The sequence below is a fragment of the Miscanthus floridulus genome, chromosome 11 (genome assembly GCF_019320115.1).
Source record: "Miscanthus floridulus cultivar M001 chromosome 11, ASM1932011v1, whole genome shotgun sequence".
Classification (NCBI taxonomy): Eukaryota; Viridiplantae; Streptophyta; class Magnoliopsida; order Poales; family Poaceae; genus Miscanthus; species Miscanthus floridulus.
This window is the reverse complement of record NC_089590.1, coordinates 98,639,282-98,662,394: the sequence shown is the minus strand read 5'-3', so window position 1 is coordinate 98,662,394 and position 23,113 is coordinate 98,639,282. Positions and strand designations below refer to the sequence as shown.

Sequence of the window (23,113 nt, the reverse complement as noted above, 5' to 3'; positions counted from 1 at the left end):
CGTAGGAAGACTAGGGCCTTGTTTACGTCCCCTCCAAATTCCAAGTTTTTTCACTTTCTCTTCATCACATCAATTTTTGGATGTATGCATGGAACATTAAATATAGGTAAAAAAATAACTAATTGCACAGTTTAGTTATAAATCATGAGACGAATCTTTTGAGCCTAGTTAGTCCATGATCGAACAAAGTTTGTCAAATACAAACGAAACATGCTATAGTGTCCAGATTGCAAAAATTTACAATCTAATGGAGGCCTAGCAAAGTTTTCATGATCCCATCATGAGCATGAGGCAGAGAGCAGCAAGCAGCATGATTCAAGATGGCGCTCAATTGCAGGGCGAGTGGAGTGGAATCAGAGTCCCAGTGAAAGACGAATCGTGTCTGGATTCAGCAGGGCAGGCAGAGGCAGCAGGGGATTCATGTGCCTGAGCTGAGCAACAGAGCAAAGGCATCGCCTTTCCTTCCCTCCTGGATAGGATATTTGCCGTGTTGTGCTGTCCACATTGGATTATGCTCACCTCTGCAGTGCAAAGTGTGCGTACCACTTTACTGGAAAGTGGATTCTCCTTTTGTCCTGTGCTGTGCCACGGCCCGGCCGTAGTAGTGCTAGTGCTAGTGCATTGGCATTGCTCTCAGACGGTCTCCAACCACGAATTTATACGGACACCTAAATTCAAAATAGATAGTAAAAGACCTAAAATTAGTCTCTAATAGAGTACCTATACGGAAGACCTATTTTGGGTTGTCTGAGACTATCTCCAACAACACAGACCCAAACTAGAGACCTATTCCATAAGTTAGGTCACGCACAGTAAATGAGTCACGGATGCAGAAAATATCTTCTCCAACGGCCTACGCAAGTCCTCCCCTGCTCCCTCTCCTCTCTCTCCGCTCGATCTCTCCCTCTCTTCTCTCTCCCAGGCGGCAGCTCCAGATCCGCGCCGCCCCAAGCTGACCGCCACTCCCCGGCCAGCGCCGGCGCCGGCGCGCCGCCCATCCTCCTCCCTCTACGCGCGCCCCAGCCTCCTCAACATGGAGCGCGAGCGCGCCACCCATCGCGCCGACGTTGACGCCTTCCTCGCCTCCCTCAGCGTCGATCCGGGCGAACTCGCGGGCCTTGAGCTCCCGGTCACCGTCGACGTCATGCGGGAGCGCGCCGAGTTCCTAGGTTCCCTCCTCGGACCGTTGGGAGACGAATCTGGGCCGCGCGGTTGCTCCTTGCCGCTGCCGCTCCTCTCCGCGCCGGCGGCTCCCCACCGCCGTCCCGCTTGGCCGCGCAGGCCGCGCCCGCCACAGACCCGCCTCGCCCCGCTCCCTGCCTTGCCCCGCCGGCCGTGCCCCGCCGTGGACCTGTCTGGAAGCGCCGGCAACTCCCCGCCGCGAGCTCGCCGAGCCGAGCCGGCCGCGCCTCGCCAAGGTCCAACCACTACGGGCGTCAGACATTTGCGTCGTCTCCCTGGAAGACGCTTATTTGCGTTTCGTCTCGGGTGGAATGCAAAATGGGTACTCTGTTTGGGTGTTCTGTTGAACCGTGTTTCTTGCTACCCAAGACACTGTGTATGCCTCATTTTGAGTTTGGGTAACGTTATTGGAGACAGTCTGAGAGGCACAATCCAAATATGGGCATCATCTCTCCTGAAAACCTATTTGCAGAAAGAATTCTCTTTTGGGTCTTGTCGTTGGAGAAGATGCCGAATAGGTATTGAACCTTTTGCCTATAGCGTTATCCAAAGGATGAATGTATCTTGTATTTTGGGGTGTTGGTGTTGCCTCGCCCCAACTCCACTAGCTGAGCATGAACTGACTGCTACTGTTACCATGAATTGCAACAAACAGTGAATGAAACAGGTATGTACCATACTCCATGGGATGTCCAATCCAGTTGTACTGATTGTATCCCAATCCTAATTCCAACTGTTCTTGTTCCTATACTTGATGGCATGGTTGGCATCCTTTCTTCTCTTGACTGGATAGGTATAGTGGCAGCAGTGATCTCCCTCAGTCTCTGCTCTCTGAAACTGAAATGGAGGAGGGCAAAACCTGAAACCCAGCAGAAACGAGGAGAAGAGCGGTAAACAGGGAAACAAAAAAGGTTGGCAGAGCACAAAGGAAGACACAAGGCGGTTTTTCGGACGTGGCGTGGCCCCTCCTCTCCTCTGATCGTCTCACCTCTTTCTTCGCATCACATTGTTTTGTCCTCACCTCCACCTCATCCATCTCGCTCGTCCTCCTCCTCCCCTCCCCTCCCCTCCCCTCGCTCCATAAATCCGATCGACAGCTCCTGACCGCTCCTCACTCCCCACTCTGGCCGTTTCTCGCGCCTCGCGCGCCCACCCGCCCACCTTCACGCGCACTCCCAACTACTCATAAAAGCCCCCGTCACCACCCCAGACACAAACGCGCGCGAGATAGATCGACGTCTTGCAATCGCACAGACTCGTCATCTCTTCTTGTTCGTTCGAAAGACTGGATCTTTCCAGAGTTCCTGTTTGGAGAGCGGCCGGATCTTTTCGAGGACGCTTCGATCTGGTCTCCGCCAGCGTGTCGGTGGTAAGCACCCTTGCGATTTTGCGTTCCAAATGATCCTGGCTGTGAGTACCGGCAGGCGGCAGGCAAGGCTTGGCGAATTCCGGGTTTCAGATTCATCTGCGCTTCCGCACGCAGACCCTTTCTTGTTTTCCTCACCCTACCGGCGCTAATCGCTGGATTCATGCGTTTGCTTTCACTGACGCGGCGTTTCGTTGCTCGATTTGGCCAAACCAAAGCTGTGTCCTTAACTTGGATTTTGTTGGCAGAAAACAAGCATTTTTTTTTATCCGCCGTTCGTATCCTAGGACTCTACTAAACGCCTGCCCTGTCAGTCTTATCTTAAACATATCCCAACGCGCGGCCTATTAATCCACAGCTCGCAGTTTAAGGTCTGGAACCCGAATTAAAGAAAAGGTTAATTTTGCTGACCGTGGTTGTTTTCTGCAATTACTAGGTCTAATAAAGTGTTCTGTTGACCTTTCCCCATCGGAGAGGTTGTGCCCCCGTGGTGATCTAATCTTAGCATGGAGTACACGACACGAACAAATTATAATATGATAGTCCGACGACCCTAGGCATACTTCTAGATTATTCAAGCTGGTATGGGATTACTCCAAAGTCTGGACTGAGATCGACTGACATCACATGATTGCGGGTGACGCTCTGCAATTTTACTGAATTATTATTGAATCCCAAAGTGGATGTATATATATGCAACACGTACTAACAATTACTCTTTTGGTTTATATAAGAGCTGTAGTTCTGATGCTGGTGGTATGACTTTTAGATTGCCTCTGCATGTTCCCACCATATTTCCCCCTTTCTTTTCCCCCTTACCATTGTGTATTTGTGTGCCATGTTAGGAAATTTAACCACGAAACAGGAAGTGAGAGAATCGATAAGTGATCTTCTTTTGTGCCCTTGCAGTGTGCTAATGTTCACAGTAGTGCTTGTGTGCTTATTTTAGGAGATCCTGATAGACATACTACTCTTAGTTGCGTCTTGTGCATTTCCTTCTGTTGGTATTGACTGCTGCCACTTGTTATTTCAGACTTGCACCTTATCTGAAGATGTCTTTTCGGAGCATGGTTCGTGATATAAGGGAAAGTTTTGGGAATATATCGAGGCGGAACTTTGAGGTGAGAATTCACCACAGAGGGAAGTCTCTTGGATCTTCAAGTGACTTGCAAGACAAGCCTGCTGAAATTCAGCAAAGCAGGTGGGCTAGCCTTCCTCCTGAGTTACTCCGCGATGTGATGAAAAGGTTGGAGGAAGATGACAGTAGCTGGCCGGATCGCAAGGATGTTGTTTCTTGTGCCTCTGTTTGTACAACCTGGAGGGATATGTGTAAGGATATAGTGAGAAGTCCAGAACATTGTGCAAAGCTCACATTTCCAATATCTCTTAAACAGGTAATGAGTGGATTCAGTGCATGTTGATGAATTGTGAATTCTTTATCTCTAAATTCACCTTGCCTTTCCTGAAATTCTCCCGTATCACCTAATATTGGTGAGGAGCTGAGGGTGTAGTTTTAGTTATTCAGATTTAAAACTCTTTACAAGGAAACTCTGTGTCCACGAGTTTTGTTTCCTGTCTTTCTTAACAGTTGTTTGAATTTTTCTTGCACAGCCTGGACCCCGAGACGGAGTAATCCAATGTTTCATAAAAAGGGACAAATCAAAGCTAACATACCGGCTCTACTTGTCCCTTAGCTCTGGTAAGTGTCAAGCTATTGTCTTCACTTCAGAATAGCTGATAAGCTACAGTTCGGCTGGTATTAAAGCCGGCTGAAGCTGTTTTGTCGTGAGAGAAAAATACTGTTGATTCTAGCTGATAAGCCGGCTGATAAGTCAATATTCTTTTGTTTGTTTGTTGAAACTCCTGTCTGTCCCATCAGTTTTCAATATGTCCTTGAAGGAGAACCATGGGGATCATTTTCAGTACGTTGGAAAATATTGTTCCACTTTTTTTTTTGTCTTTTCTGAACCTGATAATTCAGGAGGTGACTAGAAACCAGCACTAATTTCCATTACAACTTTATTCAAGGGAGAAATCTGTGATGTAAAAAAAGGCATTAAGTACAGGATGAAGCATCTATGTAAATGGTTGAATAATTGTCCAAAAACATAAATGTTTCATAAAATTAGACTTTTTCGCCTTTTAAATTAGTCGTGGTGAGACTATTGGCCCCTGTACCAGCCTTTGAAGCTTCCACAGCACCACGGATTTGAAAATGACATGGTTCATATATGGTTCGGATTTTGAATGACTAACTGGAAATGTATCACAGCTTAAATGGTGCTGTTTCAGCTTTGACCAGAGCCCCCCTGTCACCATAGTAGAATTTACCATGCCTGCTATTGTTTTCTTGTCATTTTTCATGTTTTCCTTTATGTTGCTTCAGTTTATTGCATGCAAACTGATTTCTAGTTTCTTGTTGTGGCTGCTTGTACCTGCCTTCATTCTCGATGACATGGTGTATGTAGTAAACATATCTGCCACAAAAATTTTTAAGTAACATTCTGAAACTATAATAAAGACTAAATAGGATGGCTTCATCAGATGCTACATATGCAACACAGTGATATTTCTGCTGGATCTTGTAGCTGTGCTTGATGAGAACGGAAAGTTCCTATTAGCAGCGAAAAGGAGCTGCAGGATGGCGCACACGGAGTATGCTATTTTTATGGGTTCAAGGAATTTCTCCCGATCGAGTACTGGCTACATTGGGAAGTTAAGGTGAATCTTCTTTAGCAATAATCTTCCATTTATCCTCTTTGTCGCTTGGATGTGTATGATTGCTGATCTTTGCATTAAAACCTGACACAAGCATTCCCCCCCAAAAAAAAAAACCTGACACGAGTTATGGCATTGTAGGTCAAATTTCCTTGGAACTAAATTTATCATCTACGACACACAGCCTCCGTACAATGCCGGGAAACTTTGCGCACAGGAACGTGCCCCCAGCCGTCGGTTGTCTTCCAGGAAAGTTTCACCAAGAGTTCCAATGGGCAGCTACCCAATTGCTCAGGTAAACTACGAGCTGAACGTGCTCGGAACCCGGGGGCCAAGGCGGATGCAGTGTGCTATGCATTCCATCCCTGCATCAGCAGTCGAGCCTGGCGGTGTTGTGCCTGGCCAATCGAAGGAGCTCCTCCCAAGGCTGTTCGACGAGTCCTTCCGCAGCACAGCAACTTCTTTCTCCAAGTACTCTGTCGTGGACAGCTCCATGGACCTGAGCAGCTGCCGGTTCTCCGAGCTCAGTGGAGGGGCTCTGCAAGAAGGCAGCGACGACTCAGAGAAGGAGAAGCCTCTGGTTCTGCGCAACAAGGCGCCAAGGTGGCACGAGCAGCTGCAGTGCTGGTGCCTCAACTTCCGCGGGCGCGTCACTGTGGCCTCGGTCAAGAACTTCCAGCTGATAGCTTCCGCGCCACAGCCAGCTCCCATGGGGGCTTCTTCTGCTCCACCACAGGCGGCAACACCTCCTACACAGACACAGACACAGACACAGGCCTCCGTTCCATCTTCGTCGTTGTCCAGCCATGCCCATGACCCGGTGATCCTGCAGTTCGGCAAGGTTGGGAGGGACATGTTCACCATGGACTACCGGTACCCGCTGTCGGCCTTCCAGGCCTTCGCCATATGTCTGACGAGCTTCGACACCAAGCTGGCCTGTGAATGAATGAATAGATGGGACGAGTAGTGTATCGTAGCAGGGCAGCAGCAGTGAGAGATCGTTTTATGTGTTTTTAAGTGATATAAGCAGAGGCATTCTGAGCCTTTGCATGTAAATAATTTACAGTAGCTGTTGATTCAAGTATTGTTTTTCGTGAGATGTTGCTTCAGAAACCTGAAAGTGGATAGAAACGCAAGTTTTGTTTTGTTTTGTTTTGTTTTTTGCGTCAGGGAAGCAATCTGAGACAAGTCTGCACTTACTTTTTGTGCTGCTTAGTCTCCCTGCGTAAAAAAAATGCATATCTTGTTTTCCAATGAATCAATCCGTTTTAAATTTGACTTATTTATAGAAAATAGTAGCTATATTTGATATTTGTATCTTCAAATTCATTTAAAAAAGACGTACCCAGTGCAGAGAGCTCTAGCTCTATGCGGGGTCTAGGGAAAGGTGTCAGTGGCAAACCTTATCCTCGCCTGTGCAATACGAGGAGACCGTAACTCGAACTTGGGACCTTTCGGTCACAGGCGGTAAGATTCTACCTGTCGGGGACCTAATACCGGGGTACCAAATGAGGTTGAATTAATAACTATCAAACGTTGACGCTTCCGGTCAAACAAGAACGCTACTACACTTCTTGCCCAAACGATGAAAGATTGATTCCGCCTAGTCCGACCCCCAAAGGCTAAGACTCCGCCTCGCCCGATGTCCGAGGGCAGGCTCCGCCTCGCCCAACGTCTGAGGGTAGACTCCGCCTCGCCCGACGGATGAGGGCTAGCTAAGCCTCGCACGACGTCCGAGGGCAGGCTCCGCCTCGCCCGATGGCTAAGGGCAGGCTCCGCCTCGCTCGACGACTGCACCCTGCTCCTTCACAAAGATGAGCACAGGGTACGACAGGACATTCAAGTCAACCGCAGTACCAAGGGCCATGCCCTGCATGCCTGCAGAAAGGTACTGTCAGGATACGACGGGACGGGCACTTTAAGCCCTTTCCGACCTGGCAGAGCCCGAACAGTGTTGTAGGCACCGACTTTTGTCCCACAGTGTTGTAGGCGCTGCTATCAGCCCTCGGACGTGGATACTAACACAAGCATACGACAACCACTACGATCCAAGACAGAACTCACATCATCTACAGTGACGGGCGTATGGTCACTTCCCCGTCTACTCCCCAAAGAGTCATAGCTCGGCTCTCTGGCACACCGCACCGTCCACCAGTGTAGGATGGGACGCACCCACTTACTGAAAGAGGCCAGGGCACGGCCGTATAAGGATCAACGAACATGCCATCCCTGACACGGTCTGCCATGTTAGCAGGATAGGCACAGGGGAAAAGGAAGATCTGGCTCCCTCGAAGGACCTTCTCTACCTTTGGTTTTTTCCTCTTTCTCCCATCTGTAACCCCTGCTCCCCCTTTGGCCTATAAAAGGGAGGGCAGGGCACCCCACTAAGGGGACCGATCTTTTTTTATACGTAAGACGACAAATCAATTCGACATACAACACACAGCCAAGCAGCAACCGAGCTCTTGGTGTCCTTTCGACCTTTCCATCAGAGACTTGGGACATGTCTCTCTCTCGACCATTTGTACCACCTACTATGAACCTTTTTCGGTACTAATAACACGAGCAACAACAAACTAGACGTAGGGATATTCTACCTGAACCAGTATAAACCTTGTGTCCCTTAATACACCATCCGAGCCTAACGCGCAACCATTATAAATTTACTAGTTGGTGTTTGTTCGAAACACCGACATGGCGCGCCAGGCAGGGGCCTTTGCGCGTTCCAAATCAGGCCTCGAATGGCTAGCCACGCAATCAGCTGGGTCCCGGGCGCACACGTGCGTTTCGATGATCTAGACTTCATCGTCACGGTAGGAGGAGAGTTGGCGTTGGCCCACGTCACCATCCAATCTCTCCCCTCCATCGACTTCAACTATGGGTGGCTTGAGCGCCAGCCCGGCGTCTCCCTTGGACCCGAGCCGTCCAGGGAGGACCCGTGCCGCCTCACCCTCTCCACAGAACACTCCACACGGAGCGCCCCGACGGTGCTTCTGTTCGGTCTCTGCAACGCCGCGGCGACCGTAAGCCACCTTGTGTCACAGTGCACGATCCCATCCCTCGCGAACAACGAGTTCGTGGGGATGATCGAAAGCATCACGGAATCCCTCCATGGCCTCCTCATGGAGGAGCCGGGGTCAGACTCTGGCTCTGACTCTGGCAGTGGGAGCCACCACCCCTCCTGGAAATGTTTCATGGTGGGTACCCCCGAGGGATACGTCGAAAGTGTCTCCGCGGAGGAGACTACCCCGGCAAGCAACCTCGGTGGCGAAACCAAAGGGGATACAGTGGCCCCACCTCGCGTAGGGGTGGAGCAGCTAAGAGCCCAAAAGTGGGAGATCAATGAAGCCGAACAATAGCTTGTTTAGGAATACGCGTAGGTCGATCGGGAGATCGAATGCCGCGGAGACGGTGGGCGTGCACGCACTGTGGTCCGTGACGTAAACTGAAGGATCATCACCGACGATGAAACCCTTCCTCGCTTCGCTCGAGCAAGCCAGAACATCATCGCTGCAACAGCCTTGCTCCATGGCCTTCCAGAGGCCGCAACGCCCGAGGATCATCGGGCCCACCACGAAATTCGCACGCTGCTCAAGTGTGCGGTGGCTTAGCAGGCAAAAAGCTCGTTGTCTCAGCGATACGAGCTTGACACCAGCCAGCGTACGCCCTTGGTGTGCCCCGCCAGGGATGCATCAGTCCACCAAGCACCACAAGGCGGTAGGCAGCGCGCTGTAGCCTAGATACATCAGCGTCTCGACCGTAACCACGACACACGTAGCCCCATCGACGCCTGCAGACACACCTACAGCGACCCAAGAGAAGGAGCCTGCTGCGGCTATCATCCTCATAGTGGTGGACGCTACGACAGTGGCGAGGACCGGAGCCCTAGCCCTGGCCTGCCAGGCCCTTAGGCCTTCGGCCGACACGTCCTCAACGCTGCTTTCCCGCTAAGGTATCGACCGCCTACCAATATCCCTAAGTACTCTGGGGAGACAAACCCCGGACTTTGGCTCAAAGAATATTGGCTTGCCTATCAAGCCGGTGGTGTAGATGATGACGACTTCATTATCTGCAACCTCCCATTGTTCTTGGCCGATTCAGCGCGAGCATGGTTGGAGCACCTGTCGTCCAACGCAATCCAGAGTTGGGCGAATTTGAAGGAGATCTTTGTGGGAAACTTCCAGGGCACATACAAGCGCCCTAGGAACCCATGGGACCTCAAGAACTGCCGTCAGAAGGCCGGTGAGACCCTCTATTGGTACATCCAACGCTTTTCCCGACAGTGCAACGAGCTCCCTAACGTCGCCGACGCCGACATGATAGGAGCCTTCCTGTCCGGGACGACCTATGAGTCTTTGGTTCATAAGCTGGGACGCAAGGGCCCGCGAACCACCAAAGAACTCTTGGACATCGCCACCAGCCACGCCTTAGGAGAAGAGGCGGTTGGAGCAATCTTCGATCGCCTCGAGGGCAAGGCAAGGCGGGACGAGGGTGTCGGCGAAGGCACCTCCAATCGTTCCGCCAAAAGGAAGAATAAGAAGCAATGGCACAAGGACTCGCTCGTGGCCGCTGCTGATCGCAAGGGTGGTCGGAAGCCCACGGAGGGCACTTCGAACCACTTCAAAAAATTACTCGAGGGGCCATGCCCAAACCACGCCTTTCCTATCAAGCATCTGCTCAAGGACTATAGCCTCATGCGACGGTTCTTGTCCGGAGGCTCCAACAAAGGGGAGCAGGGGTAGGACCCTCCCCCCCACTGCGGATGACGCCGAGGAGGACTATGGATTTCCAACACCGGACGACTGCCTTATGATCTTCGGAGGATCAGTGGCCTACAGCTCCAAACGCTGTCAGAAGGTTGCACGCCGCGAAGTCTACATGGTCCAACCGGCCACACCTCCCTTCCTCCGGTGGTCGGAGTCCGCCATAACCTTCGATCGGATCGACCATCCGGATACCGTCTCGCACTCAGGGAGGCATCCACTTATGGTTGACCCAATCGTTGGCCCAAAGCGACTCACCAAAGTACTGATGGACGGAGGCAGTGGCCTCAACATCATGTACGCCAAGACGCTCGACAAGATGGGTGTCGACCGGATGAACCTCCGCCCAACCCGAGCGCCTTTCCACGACATCGTGCTTGGGAAACTAGCCATGCCACTAGGGCAGATCGATATGCCCGTCACCTTCGGGGATCAGTTCAATTATAGGACTGAGACCCTCACCTTCGAGGTGGTTGGGTTCCCCAGAACCTTCCACGCCATCCTGGGATGTCCATGCTACACAAAGTTTATGGCCGTCCCCAACTATACATACCTCAAGCTAAAGATGCCGGGCCCCCATAGGGTCATCACCGTTGGCACCTCCTTCCAGTGGGCCATGCCACAGCAATCGTCGCCTCTGGGGAACTCGTGGCCCTCAAGGAGGGGGTCTCCGAAGAAGCGCCCGACGTGAAGAAATCAACCGGATCGTTTGAATTGGTAGAGGGCTTTAAGGAAGTCCTCATAGATCCCAACAGCTCCAAGGGTAAAATGGTACGCATTGGTACCACACTTTCTTCCGGATAGGAAAGCGCGCTCATCGACTTTCTCCACGGCAACAAAGACATCTTTGCGTGGAAACCCTCGGACATGCTAGGCATTCTGAGGGAGGTCGCCGAGCATACCTTGAAGATCCATCTAGGCTCCAAGCCAGTGAAGCAACGGCTGCGTCGCTTCGATGAGGAGAAGCGCAGGGCCATCGGTGAAGAGATAGCAAAACTATCGATGGCCGGATTCATCAGGAAAGTATACCACCCAGAGTGGTTAGCTAATCCCGTTCTTGTATAAAAGAAGAGCGTGAAATGGAGGATGTGTGTTGACTATACGGGTCTCAACAAAGAATGCCCAAAGGATCCATTCCCTTTACCGTGCATAGACCAAATAGTCGACTCTACCTCGAGGTGCAAAACCCTCTGCTTCCTTGATGCGTACTTCGGCTACCATCAAATTGTGATGAAGGAGTCCGACCAGCTCACGACGTCTTTCATCACCCCTTTCGAATTGTTCTGCTACGTTTCAATGCCGTTCGGACTGAAGAATGCTGGGGGCTACGTACCAATGCTATATGCTCAGATGCTTCGGGGACCTCATCGGGCGGACCGTTGAGGCCTACATTGACGATATCGTAGTTAAGTCCAAACAGGCTGACCACCTCATTGCCGATCTTGAGAAAACCTTTGCGAAACTCTAGGTGAATGGCATCAAACTCAATCTCGAGAAATGTGTTTTTGAGGTCCCGAGGGGTATGCTACTTGGCTTCATCGTCTCTGAGCGTGGCATCGAAGCCAACCCGGAGAAGATTTCAGCCATCATAAGGATGGGCCTGATTCAGAACATAAAGGGGGTTCTGCGAATCATAGGGTGCCTCACCACCCTCAGCCGATTCATCTCGTGCCTCAGCGAATGGGGTCTCCTCCTTTATCGACTCTTGAAGAAAACCGACCGCTTCGAGTGGACGTCTGAGGCCTAAGAGGCACTTGACATGGTCAAGCTGCTTCTAATAAGGCCCTCGATCCTAGTTCCTCCAAGCGACGGAGAATCCCTCCTGCTATACATAGCGGCCACCACACAAGTGGTCAACGCCGCCCTGGTAGTAGAGCGGGAGGAAGAGGGGCACACCCTCAAGGTGCAACGCCCTATGTACTTCATTAGTGAGGTACTATCCGACTCCAAGACCCACTACTCCCAAATTTAGAAGCTCCTATACACCATCCTCATCACCAAGAGGAAGCTACGCCACTACTTCGAGTCACACCCCGTGACGGTCGTGACACCGATCCCCCTCGGCGAGGTTGTCCAGAGCTAGGACACCACAGGAAGAACCACAAAGTGGGCACTCGAGTTGATGGATCAAGTCATCACATATGCCTCTAGAACGGCGATCAAGTCCCAGGTGCTGGCTGACTTCATCACGGAATGGACCGAGGTCCAAGCACCACCAACGGTCGTCGATCAAGAGTATTGGACGATGTACTTTGATGGATCGCTGATGAAGAAGGGCGCTGGCATGGGGCTGGTCTTCTTATCACCCCTTGGGGTTCGCATGAGGTACATGGTTCGTCTCCATTCCCCCTCATCAAATAATGTGGCCGAGTATGAAGCACTCATCAACGGCCTACGCATCGCCATCGAGTTGGGCATCCAACGCCTCGACATCTAGGGCGACTCCCAGCTAGTCGTCAACCAAGTCATGAAGGAGTCGAGCTGCCACGATGCCAAGATGGCTACGTACTGCCAAGAAGTTCGACGGCTGGAGGACAAATTCAATGGCCTCGAACTCATTCATATCCTAAGGCGCCTCAACGAGGCGGCCGACGCGCTTGCAAAAGCGGCATCCGATTGAGAGCCGGTGCCAATGGGTGTCTTCGCCAGCGACCAACATAAGCCCTCAGTGTGGTACGAAGGGTCAGAATGGGCCAATGATGGCCCGCCTGATCCAACCCTAGGGGCTAACCAACCGACGGCTCTGTCCGGCCCCGAGGTCATGGGGCTTGAGGAGGATCCAGCGATAGAGCCTGACCCTCTGGACGACTAGAGAATGCTCTACCTCAACTACCTCTTCCATGACATGCTGTCGATAGACAAGATGGAAGCTCAATGGCTCGCACGTCGTGCCAAGTCCTTCGTTCTTATAGAGGGAGAACTCTACAAACGAAGCCATACCGAGATCCTGCAACTCTGTATCCCTGTTGAACAGGGGAAGCTTCTACTGAGCGATATCCATGGTAGGGTCTGCGGTCACCACGCCGCTCCTAGAACCTTGGTTGGGAACGCATTCCGATAGGGCTTTCTATTGGCCCACTGTCGTAGCCAACACCGAGCATATCGTACGCACTTGCGAAGGGTGCCAGTACTACGCTTGGTAGACTCACCTCCCAGCCCAGGCACTCCAGATGATCCCCATCACGTGGCTCTTCATGGTCTGGGGGCTCGATCTGGTTGGACCTCTCAAAAAGGCGCCAGGGGCTACACCCACTTGCTTGTCACCATAGACAAGTTCACAAAATGGATCGAAGCTTGGCCAATCTCTGTGATCAAATCCAAGCAAGTCGTGCTATTCTTCCTCGACATCATCCATCGCTTTGGGGTACCAAACTCCATCATCACGGACAACGACACATAGTTCACCAAAAAGAAATTCCTTCGATTCTATGATAAACAACACATCCGGGTCGATTGGGCCGCCGTTGCGCTCCCCCGAACGAACAGGCAGGTCGAGCGCATAAACGACATGCTCCTACAAGGCCTCAAGCCTAGGATCTTCAACTGGCTGAACAAGTTTGGTGCATGCTGGGTCGTCGAGCTCCCTATAGTGCTCTGGAGCCTGAGGACAACTCCTAGCCAGGCCACCGTCTATACGCCTTTCTTCATGGTTTACGGTTCCGAGGCCGTCCTCCCAACCGACCTCGACTATGGGGTGCCAAGAATCAGAGCATACGACGAACAGGGAACCAAGGCATCCCACCAAGATGCCATGGACAAGCTAGATGAAGCTGAAGACATCGCCCTCCCCCATTTGGCCAAGTACCAACAGGCGCTGCGATGGTACCATAGTCGACGAGTGCGGGACCGAGCCTTCAACATTGGGGACCTGGTTCTCCGCCTTGTGCAGAGCAACAAGGACCATACAATCTCACCCCACCCTAGGAGGGACCATACGTCGTCATGGAAGTACTCCGGCCAGGCGCCTACAAGTTGAAAACCATCGACGGCGAGGTCTTCACCAACACCTAGAACATCAAGTAGCTACGTCGTTTATACCCTTAAATAAACACATACTTTTGTTATCAGTTTTTGTCTTCAAAAATCCCCGATCTTTAGTGACATCTGACGCCTGCAAATTGCAAGGGGTCAGACCTCACTCGGGGTTGATATAAGTATGTTTATCTTGCAAACACTCTATGTGTTATCTATGCAAACATTCTCTGAGTTTTTCCTTTTCTCATGGCAAGTCCTAAGGACTAGGATTTCGGGAACAAAATCTGAGTATAACTGGTAGGATTGCGGGAAACCCACGCTCTAGCGGCTATGGCCTCCTTGCTCACTAGCGTGATCAGAATTGATTCGCCCGCACTCCAAGTTTTTTGCGACCTTAACTATAGGAAGGGTCGGAAGGCACCAAACCTCTTCTACAAAAAGAGGGAGAAGAGCTAAAAAGCTGTTTGCTGTAATAAAAGTTGAAAACTTGTTCATTTTTTTGCACAAATTCATCGCTTACAAAGTGATTTCATCACAAAAAGGACTAATGTATTCATAAATACAAAAGACTGTTCACTCGAGGGCTCCCCCACAACTTATTCGATTATAGTTTCTGACCAGTTCTACTATGAGCTCTACTACGGTCGCCGTGCCATGCTCTCCATCGGTGACGTCTTACCGCTCCAAGGGATCCTTGAGGGCGCCGTCATCTGCAACATCGAGCACCACGGTGGTGACTGTGGTGCCCTCGCCGGTGCATCCAGGGACTACACCATTGTGATCAGCCGCAACCCTGACAACGGCACCTATGCTGGGGCATCCAGGGACTACGCCATCATGATCAGCCACAACCCTGAGAATGGCACCTACATCGGGGCGTCCAGGGACTACGCCATCATGATCAGCCTCAACCCTAACAACGACGTCTGGGCGGGGGGCGTTTCCCGCCAAAGAAAGGCCACCACGAACGACAAAAAAACCGACAACGCTCAGCACCCTCTAGTGCACCTCCTCCTTTGGTGGAGGCGGACCCTTCTCGGCGAAGGCAGCCGACACCATCTTATCTATGTTGGATGACCTTCAGCTCGACATCGCACTCTGGATTCACGAACGGATCTGTGAGTTCTCCTCTCCCTCGCATTACCCTCTCTCACTTAGGGATCGCCACGACATACGAACACGCTTGGCGAGAAGGAGAAATGATTAGAGGTAACGGCTCAGGAACAGGTGAAGGAATGGGATGAGAGCTCCCCTCGCCCTCCCTATTTAAGGAAGAGGCGCAACAGCTACGGAAAGGTGAAAGTTTGGGACGAAAAACTCTCTTCCTTCCCCTATTCAATGTAGATGGGAAATCGATGCTGACGAGAATCTGAGGGGACGCGCCTAGACTGATGGGACGTGCTCTGGTCGATGAGATGTCGCCTGGTCAAATAGGACGTTGCCTGGGCATGGACCACCAATACCACGCACCAGACGCGACAATCAGGGCGCACCCACATGTAGGCGACTCTCCGCTTCCCCAGGCAGGACCATGGAATGACCCAACGATGGAACCCCTGTCTAGGGGGCCCAACAGGCCTCCTGGGTTGATTAGACGGCCCAGGTAAAATGATGAATGAATAACCGCTGAAAGATAAGCACCTCTGTTTACTTACTTTACGTGTTAATTTCATTACCGAGCTTCCGACCCTAGCAACGGTAGGGGCACGGACATCGCTCGGGGCTGCCGAGAGTGTCTACTTGTTTAGACATCCTCATCGCCTGACCCCTCCTTACGTTAAAAAACTAGAGACACGGGGTGCGTGTGTAAGACTTTGAGTAAAACTGGACGAACCGCTAGACCCTACGCCCCGGTGGCTACGGTGTTTTTGTTCACCAGCATAATCAAATTCACAGTTCCCCGCGCCCCAATCTTTAGCATCCGCCATCTCAAGAAGGGTTCGAAGGGGTCCTCCTACAGAATCTCCTTCAAGGAGAAGTTATCAGGTCACCTAAAAATGATCGAACAGCTCGGATCGCCACTGAGAGACAGAAACGAAAAATTGCGATGCTCGTGCAGGTCACGCCGGCCCCATCACAAATGTTGGACCCAAACCCCGCACGGACTTGTCTGGTAAGAGCTTCTCATCGCTCATGCCACCAAGGTAACATTACCGACGCTTGCTCTTGTTTCAATTAAATCATACATTAATACCATACATCCAAAACATTGCATATGCAATTGCTGTATCTCAACGCTTCATGTCACGTCATGAAGCGGCAGTCGCCTCATTTGATATGAGCCCAAATGACCTAGGTTCAAAGGCTAGCCCACGAAGGGCTCGAGGCTGCCTCACGTCAAATAGAGCCAGGGGAGAAAAACCAAGATGAGCCCCAGCGGCCTTGCCCGACCCTGCTTAGAAGTGGATAAAGACATCTCGACCTTTCTCGTTTGATTATAACCTCGAGCCAAACCCACAGAATCTCCGTCGAGCAGAGTCCAATGGGCCACCAGAGCCTATCGAATGGCTCGAGCATCTGCCAGGAGGTGGGTTAAGAAGTAGTGGAATGCCACATGAGGGCTCTATCGACCCCGTCAGCGAATGATGGACCCGGATTTCACACAAACTTACCCGTTAGCGAGCTCATTGAGCGCGACACTCGAGCCATCGAGGCAAGTGTCGTCAACTCAGCCCCTCCGGTTGCGGAAACCAAGGACAGGGTGACGCGTGAAACACGGCCGACCCCTATTAGACCCTAAGGGGCTCAAGGGCTCGAGCCGCTCGATCCAAGATCAAGAGACCAAGGTTCGAAGGCTGACCTGTGAAGGGTCCAAGGTCGCCTCACGTCAAACAAGAGCCAGGGGAGAAAACACGAATGAGCCTCAGCGGCCTTTGCCCAACCTGCATTGAGATAGATAGGGTCATCTCAACCTTCTAGTTCAATCCAGCCTTTAGGCGAGCCCATAGAATCCCTATTGAGGGGGAATCTGTTGGAAGGCAGGTCAAGGAGCAATGGAACGCCACCCGAGGGCTTTGCTAACTCTATCACAAAGCAACAAGATCGGGTTCCATTCGAACATCCCCATTAGCGAGCTCATTAGGCACGTCGCTCGAGCCATCGAGGCAAGTGACGTCGCCTCAACCCCTCTAGTTGTGGAAACCACGGATGGGGTGACAGTCACAAAATGAGCAAACCCTTGACCGAATTCCCGCCACACGTGGGGGCTCGAGGAAGGCTAGGCCAGCAATAAGACCAAACACACGGTCATAGAACGATCGCCAAAATCCTAAGTAAGGGGTACATGCAAATACAAGAGTAAGTTCACTACCCTCGCTTCGGTCTTCAGTAACATCCGGCCCCAGCAACCGTAAGGGTCGGATCTCACTCGGGGGCTGATAAAAGTATAAATACCTCCTTTTTCGAAACAATCGTTGCATCAGACCTCTTCCTTGCGTTAAGGTTAGCGACAAGGTTTGTGGGAGCAGATAAACGAGCAAGCCTAGTAAGACAGCAAAAAGCCCATGCTCTGATGGCTACAACAACTTTGCTCACCAGCATAATTGAAATTTCCCCCTTACACACCTCGGGCCCTATGGTCTTAACGAACAGAAGGGTTGGATCGCGTAAACCTTTTTCTCAATTGCAAAAGGGAAGAAAGTAAGCTCAAACGAACAAAACAAAATTGCAAAACGAAATTATGAATCTATTTTTGGATGCGATAATACCAACACTTGTCCACATATTATAGATAAATCTTTATCAAACTTATTCAACTAACTACTTCCTCGGAGGAAGAACTATGTCTTTCAGCCTGTTCGCCAGGTTCTGCGCAATGGGAGTCACTGCCTTCTCAATCTCATCCAGCTCAGAGTTTTCGTAGCCAGGCGCAAAGCCGTGGCTCATTACCTCCAAGTTAACTTCCTGATCATAATGAGAGCGGGCAATAGCAAAGGCTTGGGTGATCCCGACGTGAAAGGCGTTCTCCTCAAGCTGGCCCACCCGCGCCATGATATCCACAACATGGGCCACAAGTGAGTCGGTTTCATCCGGCCATGCCACCACCAGGTCATCGAAGACCACCTGACGGCGACGCGCAGAAGATCATGCTCGTCACACTCGGCCTGAAGAGTCCCCCGCACCTCGGCAAGCTCCATGCCTAGCCCAACAAAGATGCTCTCGACCTCCAACCTTTGGGTCACCACGGCTCCAAGATCCGCTCAGAGGGAGGTTACCACCTGACATGCCTTGTCGTGCTCTCGGACGGCCTGGTCATGCTCCTCATGGACCATGATGTGCTCTGAGCGAAGTCTTTCTATAGTCTAGCGTAGCTCGTCTCGCTCCCTGCGCAGCCAGGCAATCACCTCAGCATCCTGATTTGCCATCTACTACAGGGCCATGGACCTTTCCTTGGCTTCCAACTTGAGGTCCTGCTCCCTCTCTAGCTCTTCTAGGAGCTTGATGGCCTGCTGGCTAGCCTCGACGTCCTTCTAGAGTAGCTCGTCCCACCCTTTTGGACCCTAGCGGCCGCCTCCTCGTCCCGCTGCACCCTCACCGACAGATCCTAGAACATCCCATGGATCTCCTCCGCATCCCTACATGCCTTGGCTTCCCACTGTTGGGCGATAGCAAGCTGGGCTTTCACATCTCCATACAGTCAGGCCTCCTCGATGAGGCAGTCCCATTCCACCTTCTGCTCATGAAGGAACCGGGACTTCTCTCGGCTACGAGCAATGAGGGACTGAAAAGAAGACCAGTGTCAAAAATACATGAAGAAAGAAGAAAGCGAGAAGATCAAGCGGATACCCAGCCATTGGGAACAATGACATCATGCAGGACGCCCCTAGCCTAGTTTAGGACATCCATCATCGCCAAGATCCCTATGTCAAGACTCCCCCGCTCTATGCTCTCGGTAGCATCATCGAGCGAGAAAAAAGTCGAAGTTGGATCTCGGGGATCCATCCACTAGAGCGACAGCTCGCTCCACACGGGCGAGCGGCTGTCCCCCGACATTAGGGCCAAGGGAGACCTCCCATTGGTCCTCTCCACCACCGCCATGGCATCCGGGGACCCTCTGGCCGTGTCCCCCTCCGTCTGGCCCACCTCGGGCTCTATCGCCTGGGCCGTCGGAGGCGCGGATTGCACCGTCTCCTTGGACACCACCACGGCTGCGTCTAGCTGCTCCTGGCTTGGCACGATTGTGGCCACCTCCGCTTGCGATGTCGGGGCCTCGACTTGCGGTGCCGCGCCCACCATAGGAGGCGCCACAAGCATGGGCGGCAGCTTCGTCCGCTCCAACGTAGGCGTCGGAGTCACCACCGTCGTCGTCTGCTCGATGACCCCTGAGGGCGCTTCTCCAGCCCTGGTGCCCGCCTGACCCACCGAGGGCATGGGCGCCCCCGCTAGCGACACCTGACTGGCCAACAAGACCGCAACATCGGCACCGCTTCTACCCAAAACAGGAGCGACATCGGGCGATAGCGTCCCTTCCGCCTGAAGAGCAATGCTCTTCTTGGGCGCCAGTGCCAAAGAGCGACCCCGTCTCAAGAATTTGCAAGAGTTAAAAGGCATGGCTCACACTGAAAAATAGAAAAATAGGAAAAATAGGAAAAACAAAGGAATCAGTGACTTACACTAGCGTGGTTGGGTGGTTGGAACATTTCGGGGGACGAACCCCCATATTCCTGCTACAACTCATCTGGGCGGGACCGTTTTGAGCCTGCCCCCTACTTCCGGGCAGGGGGGCTCGTCTCCCTTGCCTCCGAGGGCGCGGCGGTGGAGCCACCCCTCTCTATCGGCACCTTAGACACGGCAGTAGATCCGCCTCCCCCATCCACCGGTCCTCCATTGGCACCCCAGGTGTGGCGGCAGATCTGCCCGCTCCCACCGGGCCTAAGGACGGGCCGATGGTTTGGCCCTTGAAAGGATCAAGATGCCCAAGAGGGGGGGGGTGAATTGGGCTAATTCTAAATTTCTTTGCAATAATTAAGTCCTATGGTTAGCCCAATTAACCCCATGTGCCTAAAAGGTGTTTCTAATTGTTCTACCGCACAAAAGACTTGCAACCTAAGTTCCAATCCTACTCTAGCATGGCAATTCTAAGAATGTAAAGACATGAATTAAATTGCACAAAGTAAATGCTCAAAGTAAATGCTCAAAGTAAATAGAGAGAAAGGAACGCGGCGATGTTTTGCTGAGGTATCGGAGAGTTGCCACTCCCCACTAGTCCTCGTTGGAGCACCCGCACAAGGGTGTAGCTCCCCTTGATCCATGAAAGGATCAAGTGCTCTCTATGGGTTGATTCTTCGACACTCCATCGTGGTGAATCACCCACAACCACTCACAACTTGAGTTGGGTCACCCACAATCTCCGCCGGGTGATCACCGAACCCCCAATCACCACCAAGCCCTCTAGGTGATGGCGATCACCAAGAGTAACAAGCACGAACTCTCACTTGACCACGACAAGCCTAATGAGAAGGTGGATGCACACTTTGCTACTCTTGATCTTCACTAATGAGGTCTCTCTTTGGATTCTCAAATCTCAATCACCTCACTAGGACCTTGCTCTTCTTGGCACTCTCTAAGGTGTTTCTCAGCTGTTGGAATGAGCAAAAGTACCCCCACACACGAGTGGAGGTGGTATTTATAACACCAGCTAAAAAACGAACCGTTATGTGCCTCTACGGGGTGATCGGATGCTCCGATCATGTTGACCAGATGCTCCAGTTAGTATACCCTGAACTCTAGGGTTTATAGTGTGACCGGACGCGTCCGGTCATGATTTTCCCTCTCTAGAACCTTACTGGAGTCGACCGGACGCTACCTCTCAGCATCCGGTCACTTGACATCTCAGCGTCCGGTCAAACCAGACGCAATCACCTTGGTCAAATGAACTGACCAGACCCTGAGCCAGCGTCCGGTCACACCGGAGCCAGTGTCCGGTTAGTAAACCCTCCATTCACTTCCAACTCTTGATCATATGTGAATGAAGTTTGCTCCATTGGATCTTAGGCATATGTAGGAGCTACCTAGCGCTAGTTTTAACAAGTGTGCACCACACCTAACTCACTAGACTCACCTAGGTCAAGCTACCTGTTCATACCCCCCTTAATAGTACGACCAAAGGAAAAACAAAGTCCTAAACTACTCTAAGTGTCTCTCCAACTTCAATCGACACTTAGAACTAGTCCATCCTTAACCTTGTCGTCTATCCTTTGAAAACCAAAACGATTTCCATCGTAGGGGCATGACAACCATGATTGCCCAATCGATCACCATTACCATGACCTAACTCATTTGTTTCTGCAAAACACACGTTAGTCATGGTAATCTTGTATTGTCATTAATCACCGAAACCCTACTAGGGGCCTAGATGCTTTCAATCTCCCCCTTTTTAGTGATTGATGACAATACCACCTCGAGTATGTGAAAGAGTTGAGGTTTTTAACATGCTTGGATCATATAAGCTTTTGTTAATAAGAACAAAGAAGTTAGTCAAGCTTATATGAACCAAGCCAACATGATGTACTCAAAAGATATGAATTAAGCATGAGTACAGGTAATAAAGCTCATTTGTATCGGAGTAAAGCGTGGAAGTAAAGGCAAATGAGCATAACATAAGTGATATGACATATAAATAATTCAAAGTAGAGAGCACACATGTCATATATCAGGGTCACGTAGATATCACTATCACATATATATAGTTCAATGCATGAAAGTAAACACACGATGAATGCATAATAGTGTATCACACATAAAAACTCCAAATGTAATATATAAGCTAATAAGATAACTAAGCTCCCCCTAGATAAGTAGCTCTCCCTAAGCCTAACATACTCGAACCCTCTCCCCCTTTGGCGTCAAACACCAAAACCTACGGGTCGGTCGGCGAGGCTGCAGCGGACGAGTCGGGAGGGGCAAGGTGGAACTAGGTGCCATCATCGTCTGATCCAAAACTCTGGGCTGTCTGACCCTCTGTAGCTAGTAGTGTCACTGAAGCGATCTGGGTCTGAGCTAGGACAGGTGCTGCCTGTGACTCTGCTGGTATGCCTGTAGTAGGATCTAAAGATGGAACTGAGGAAGGAAGCCTCTGTGTAGTCACGGCGATGGGAGCTGCTATAGAAGGACCTGGGGCATACAAATGTGGCAGTGTAGGCTGCCCTGTCAACTCATTGAAGGAGGCTCCAAGACACCTAGAGACTAAAGTATCTGCCTCAAGCAGCGATGATGTATGTGCCGGTGTGAAGCCCGTCTGAAATGGAGTGAACTGTGGGGCTACCACTGGCGAAGCGAACCATTGGGACACCTGCTCTGTAGGAAAAGCATACTATGCTAGCGGCTGTCCCTGGCTCTAAAGCCCACTAGGCTGTAACACTGGAGTCGTCGAAGTAGTGGCTGCCTGACCAAGCTGGGGCGAAGGCTATGGCGGTGGAGCCCCAATAGCAGTCACAACATGCTGCATAAATCCAAGGAGCTGCTGCTACATGAGGATCTGCTATTGATGCATGGCCTACTACTGCTGCTGTAGAGCCTGAGTCTACTGATGTATAGCTAGCTGCTGCTGCTGGATCTACTGCTGCTGGCACTGGAACTCATCCTGCCGAGTCTGGAACTGAGCGAATGTAGCAGCTGTCTCCTAAGCCTATCGTGCCTGGTCCTGCCTCATTCGCTCAAGTATAGCAAGGAGAGTGGGTCGGTCTGCGGGGCAGGTGGTGCTGAGCTAGAGCTACCGGCCTCATGGTCATGTCGCTAAGGAGGCATCCGAGGGATGGGCTGATAGTCATCATCAGAACTATCACTGGGGTCGCTCACGACCATCCCCTCCTGCTAAGCAAGCTCCTCCTCCTCTGTAGCTGCAATGCCTCTAATAATATCATCCTGCTGGGCTATAGACTCTAGCACCTCAGGACATTGACGTGGCTAACTGGGTGCTGTAGGTGTACTATGCCTGATCATCTATGTCATGTTATAGGCAGGAAACTCTATGGTGGCACCACTATACTCTGCAAGCATCTCTGGTGGCCTCACTGTGACTGCTCTGTGGATAAGCCAAGTGATCTAGTGAGCATAGGGCAACTGCCTGCGACCTCTGAAGCCCTCAGCTATAGTGTCCTCCATCTCTAAC

The 23,113-nt window shown here is 51.5% G+C and overlaps 1 protein-coding gene across 1 annotated transcript; it reads left to right on the top strand.

Moving 5' to 3' along the window:
- Positions 1–2,411: 2,411 nt before the first annotated feature.
- Positions 2,412–6,421, top strand: LOC136492796 (tubby-like F-box protein 7). Its single transcript, XM_066488814.1, has 5 exons — positions 2,412–2,551; positions 3,582–3,942; positions 4,160–4,247; positions 5,137–5,269; positions 5,408–6,421. The coding sequence occupies exons 2-5, from the start codon at positions 3,601–3,603 to the stop codon at positions 6,210–6,212; spliced, it is 1,368 nt and encodes a 455-aa protein (XP_066344911.1). The 5' UTR covers positions 2,412–2,551; positions 3,582–3,600; the 3' UTR covers positions 6,213–6,421.
- Positions 6,422–23,113: the final 16,692 nt, after the last annotated feature.

Bases quoted from the DNA above. Each gene is read 5' to 3' on its own strand.
- LOC136492796 (XM_066488814.1), top strand. From the start codon at position 3,601: ATGTCTTTTCGGAGCATGGTTCGTGATATAAGGGAAAGTTTTGGGAAT. The intron at 3,943-4,159 runs GTAATGAGTGGA...TTTCTTGCACAG, and splicing joins TTCCAATATCTCTTAAACAG to CCTGGACCCCGAGACGGAGT. The intron at 4,248-5,136 runs GTAAGTGTCAAG...TGGATCTTGTAG, and splicing joins CTACTTGTCCCTTAGCTCTG to CTGTGCTTGATGAGAACGGA.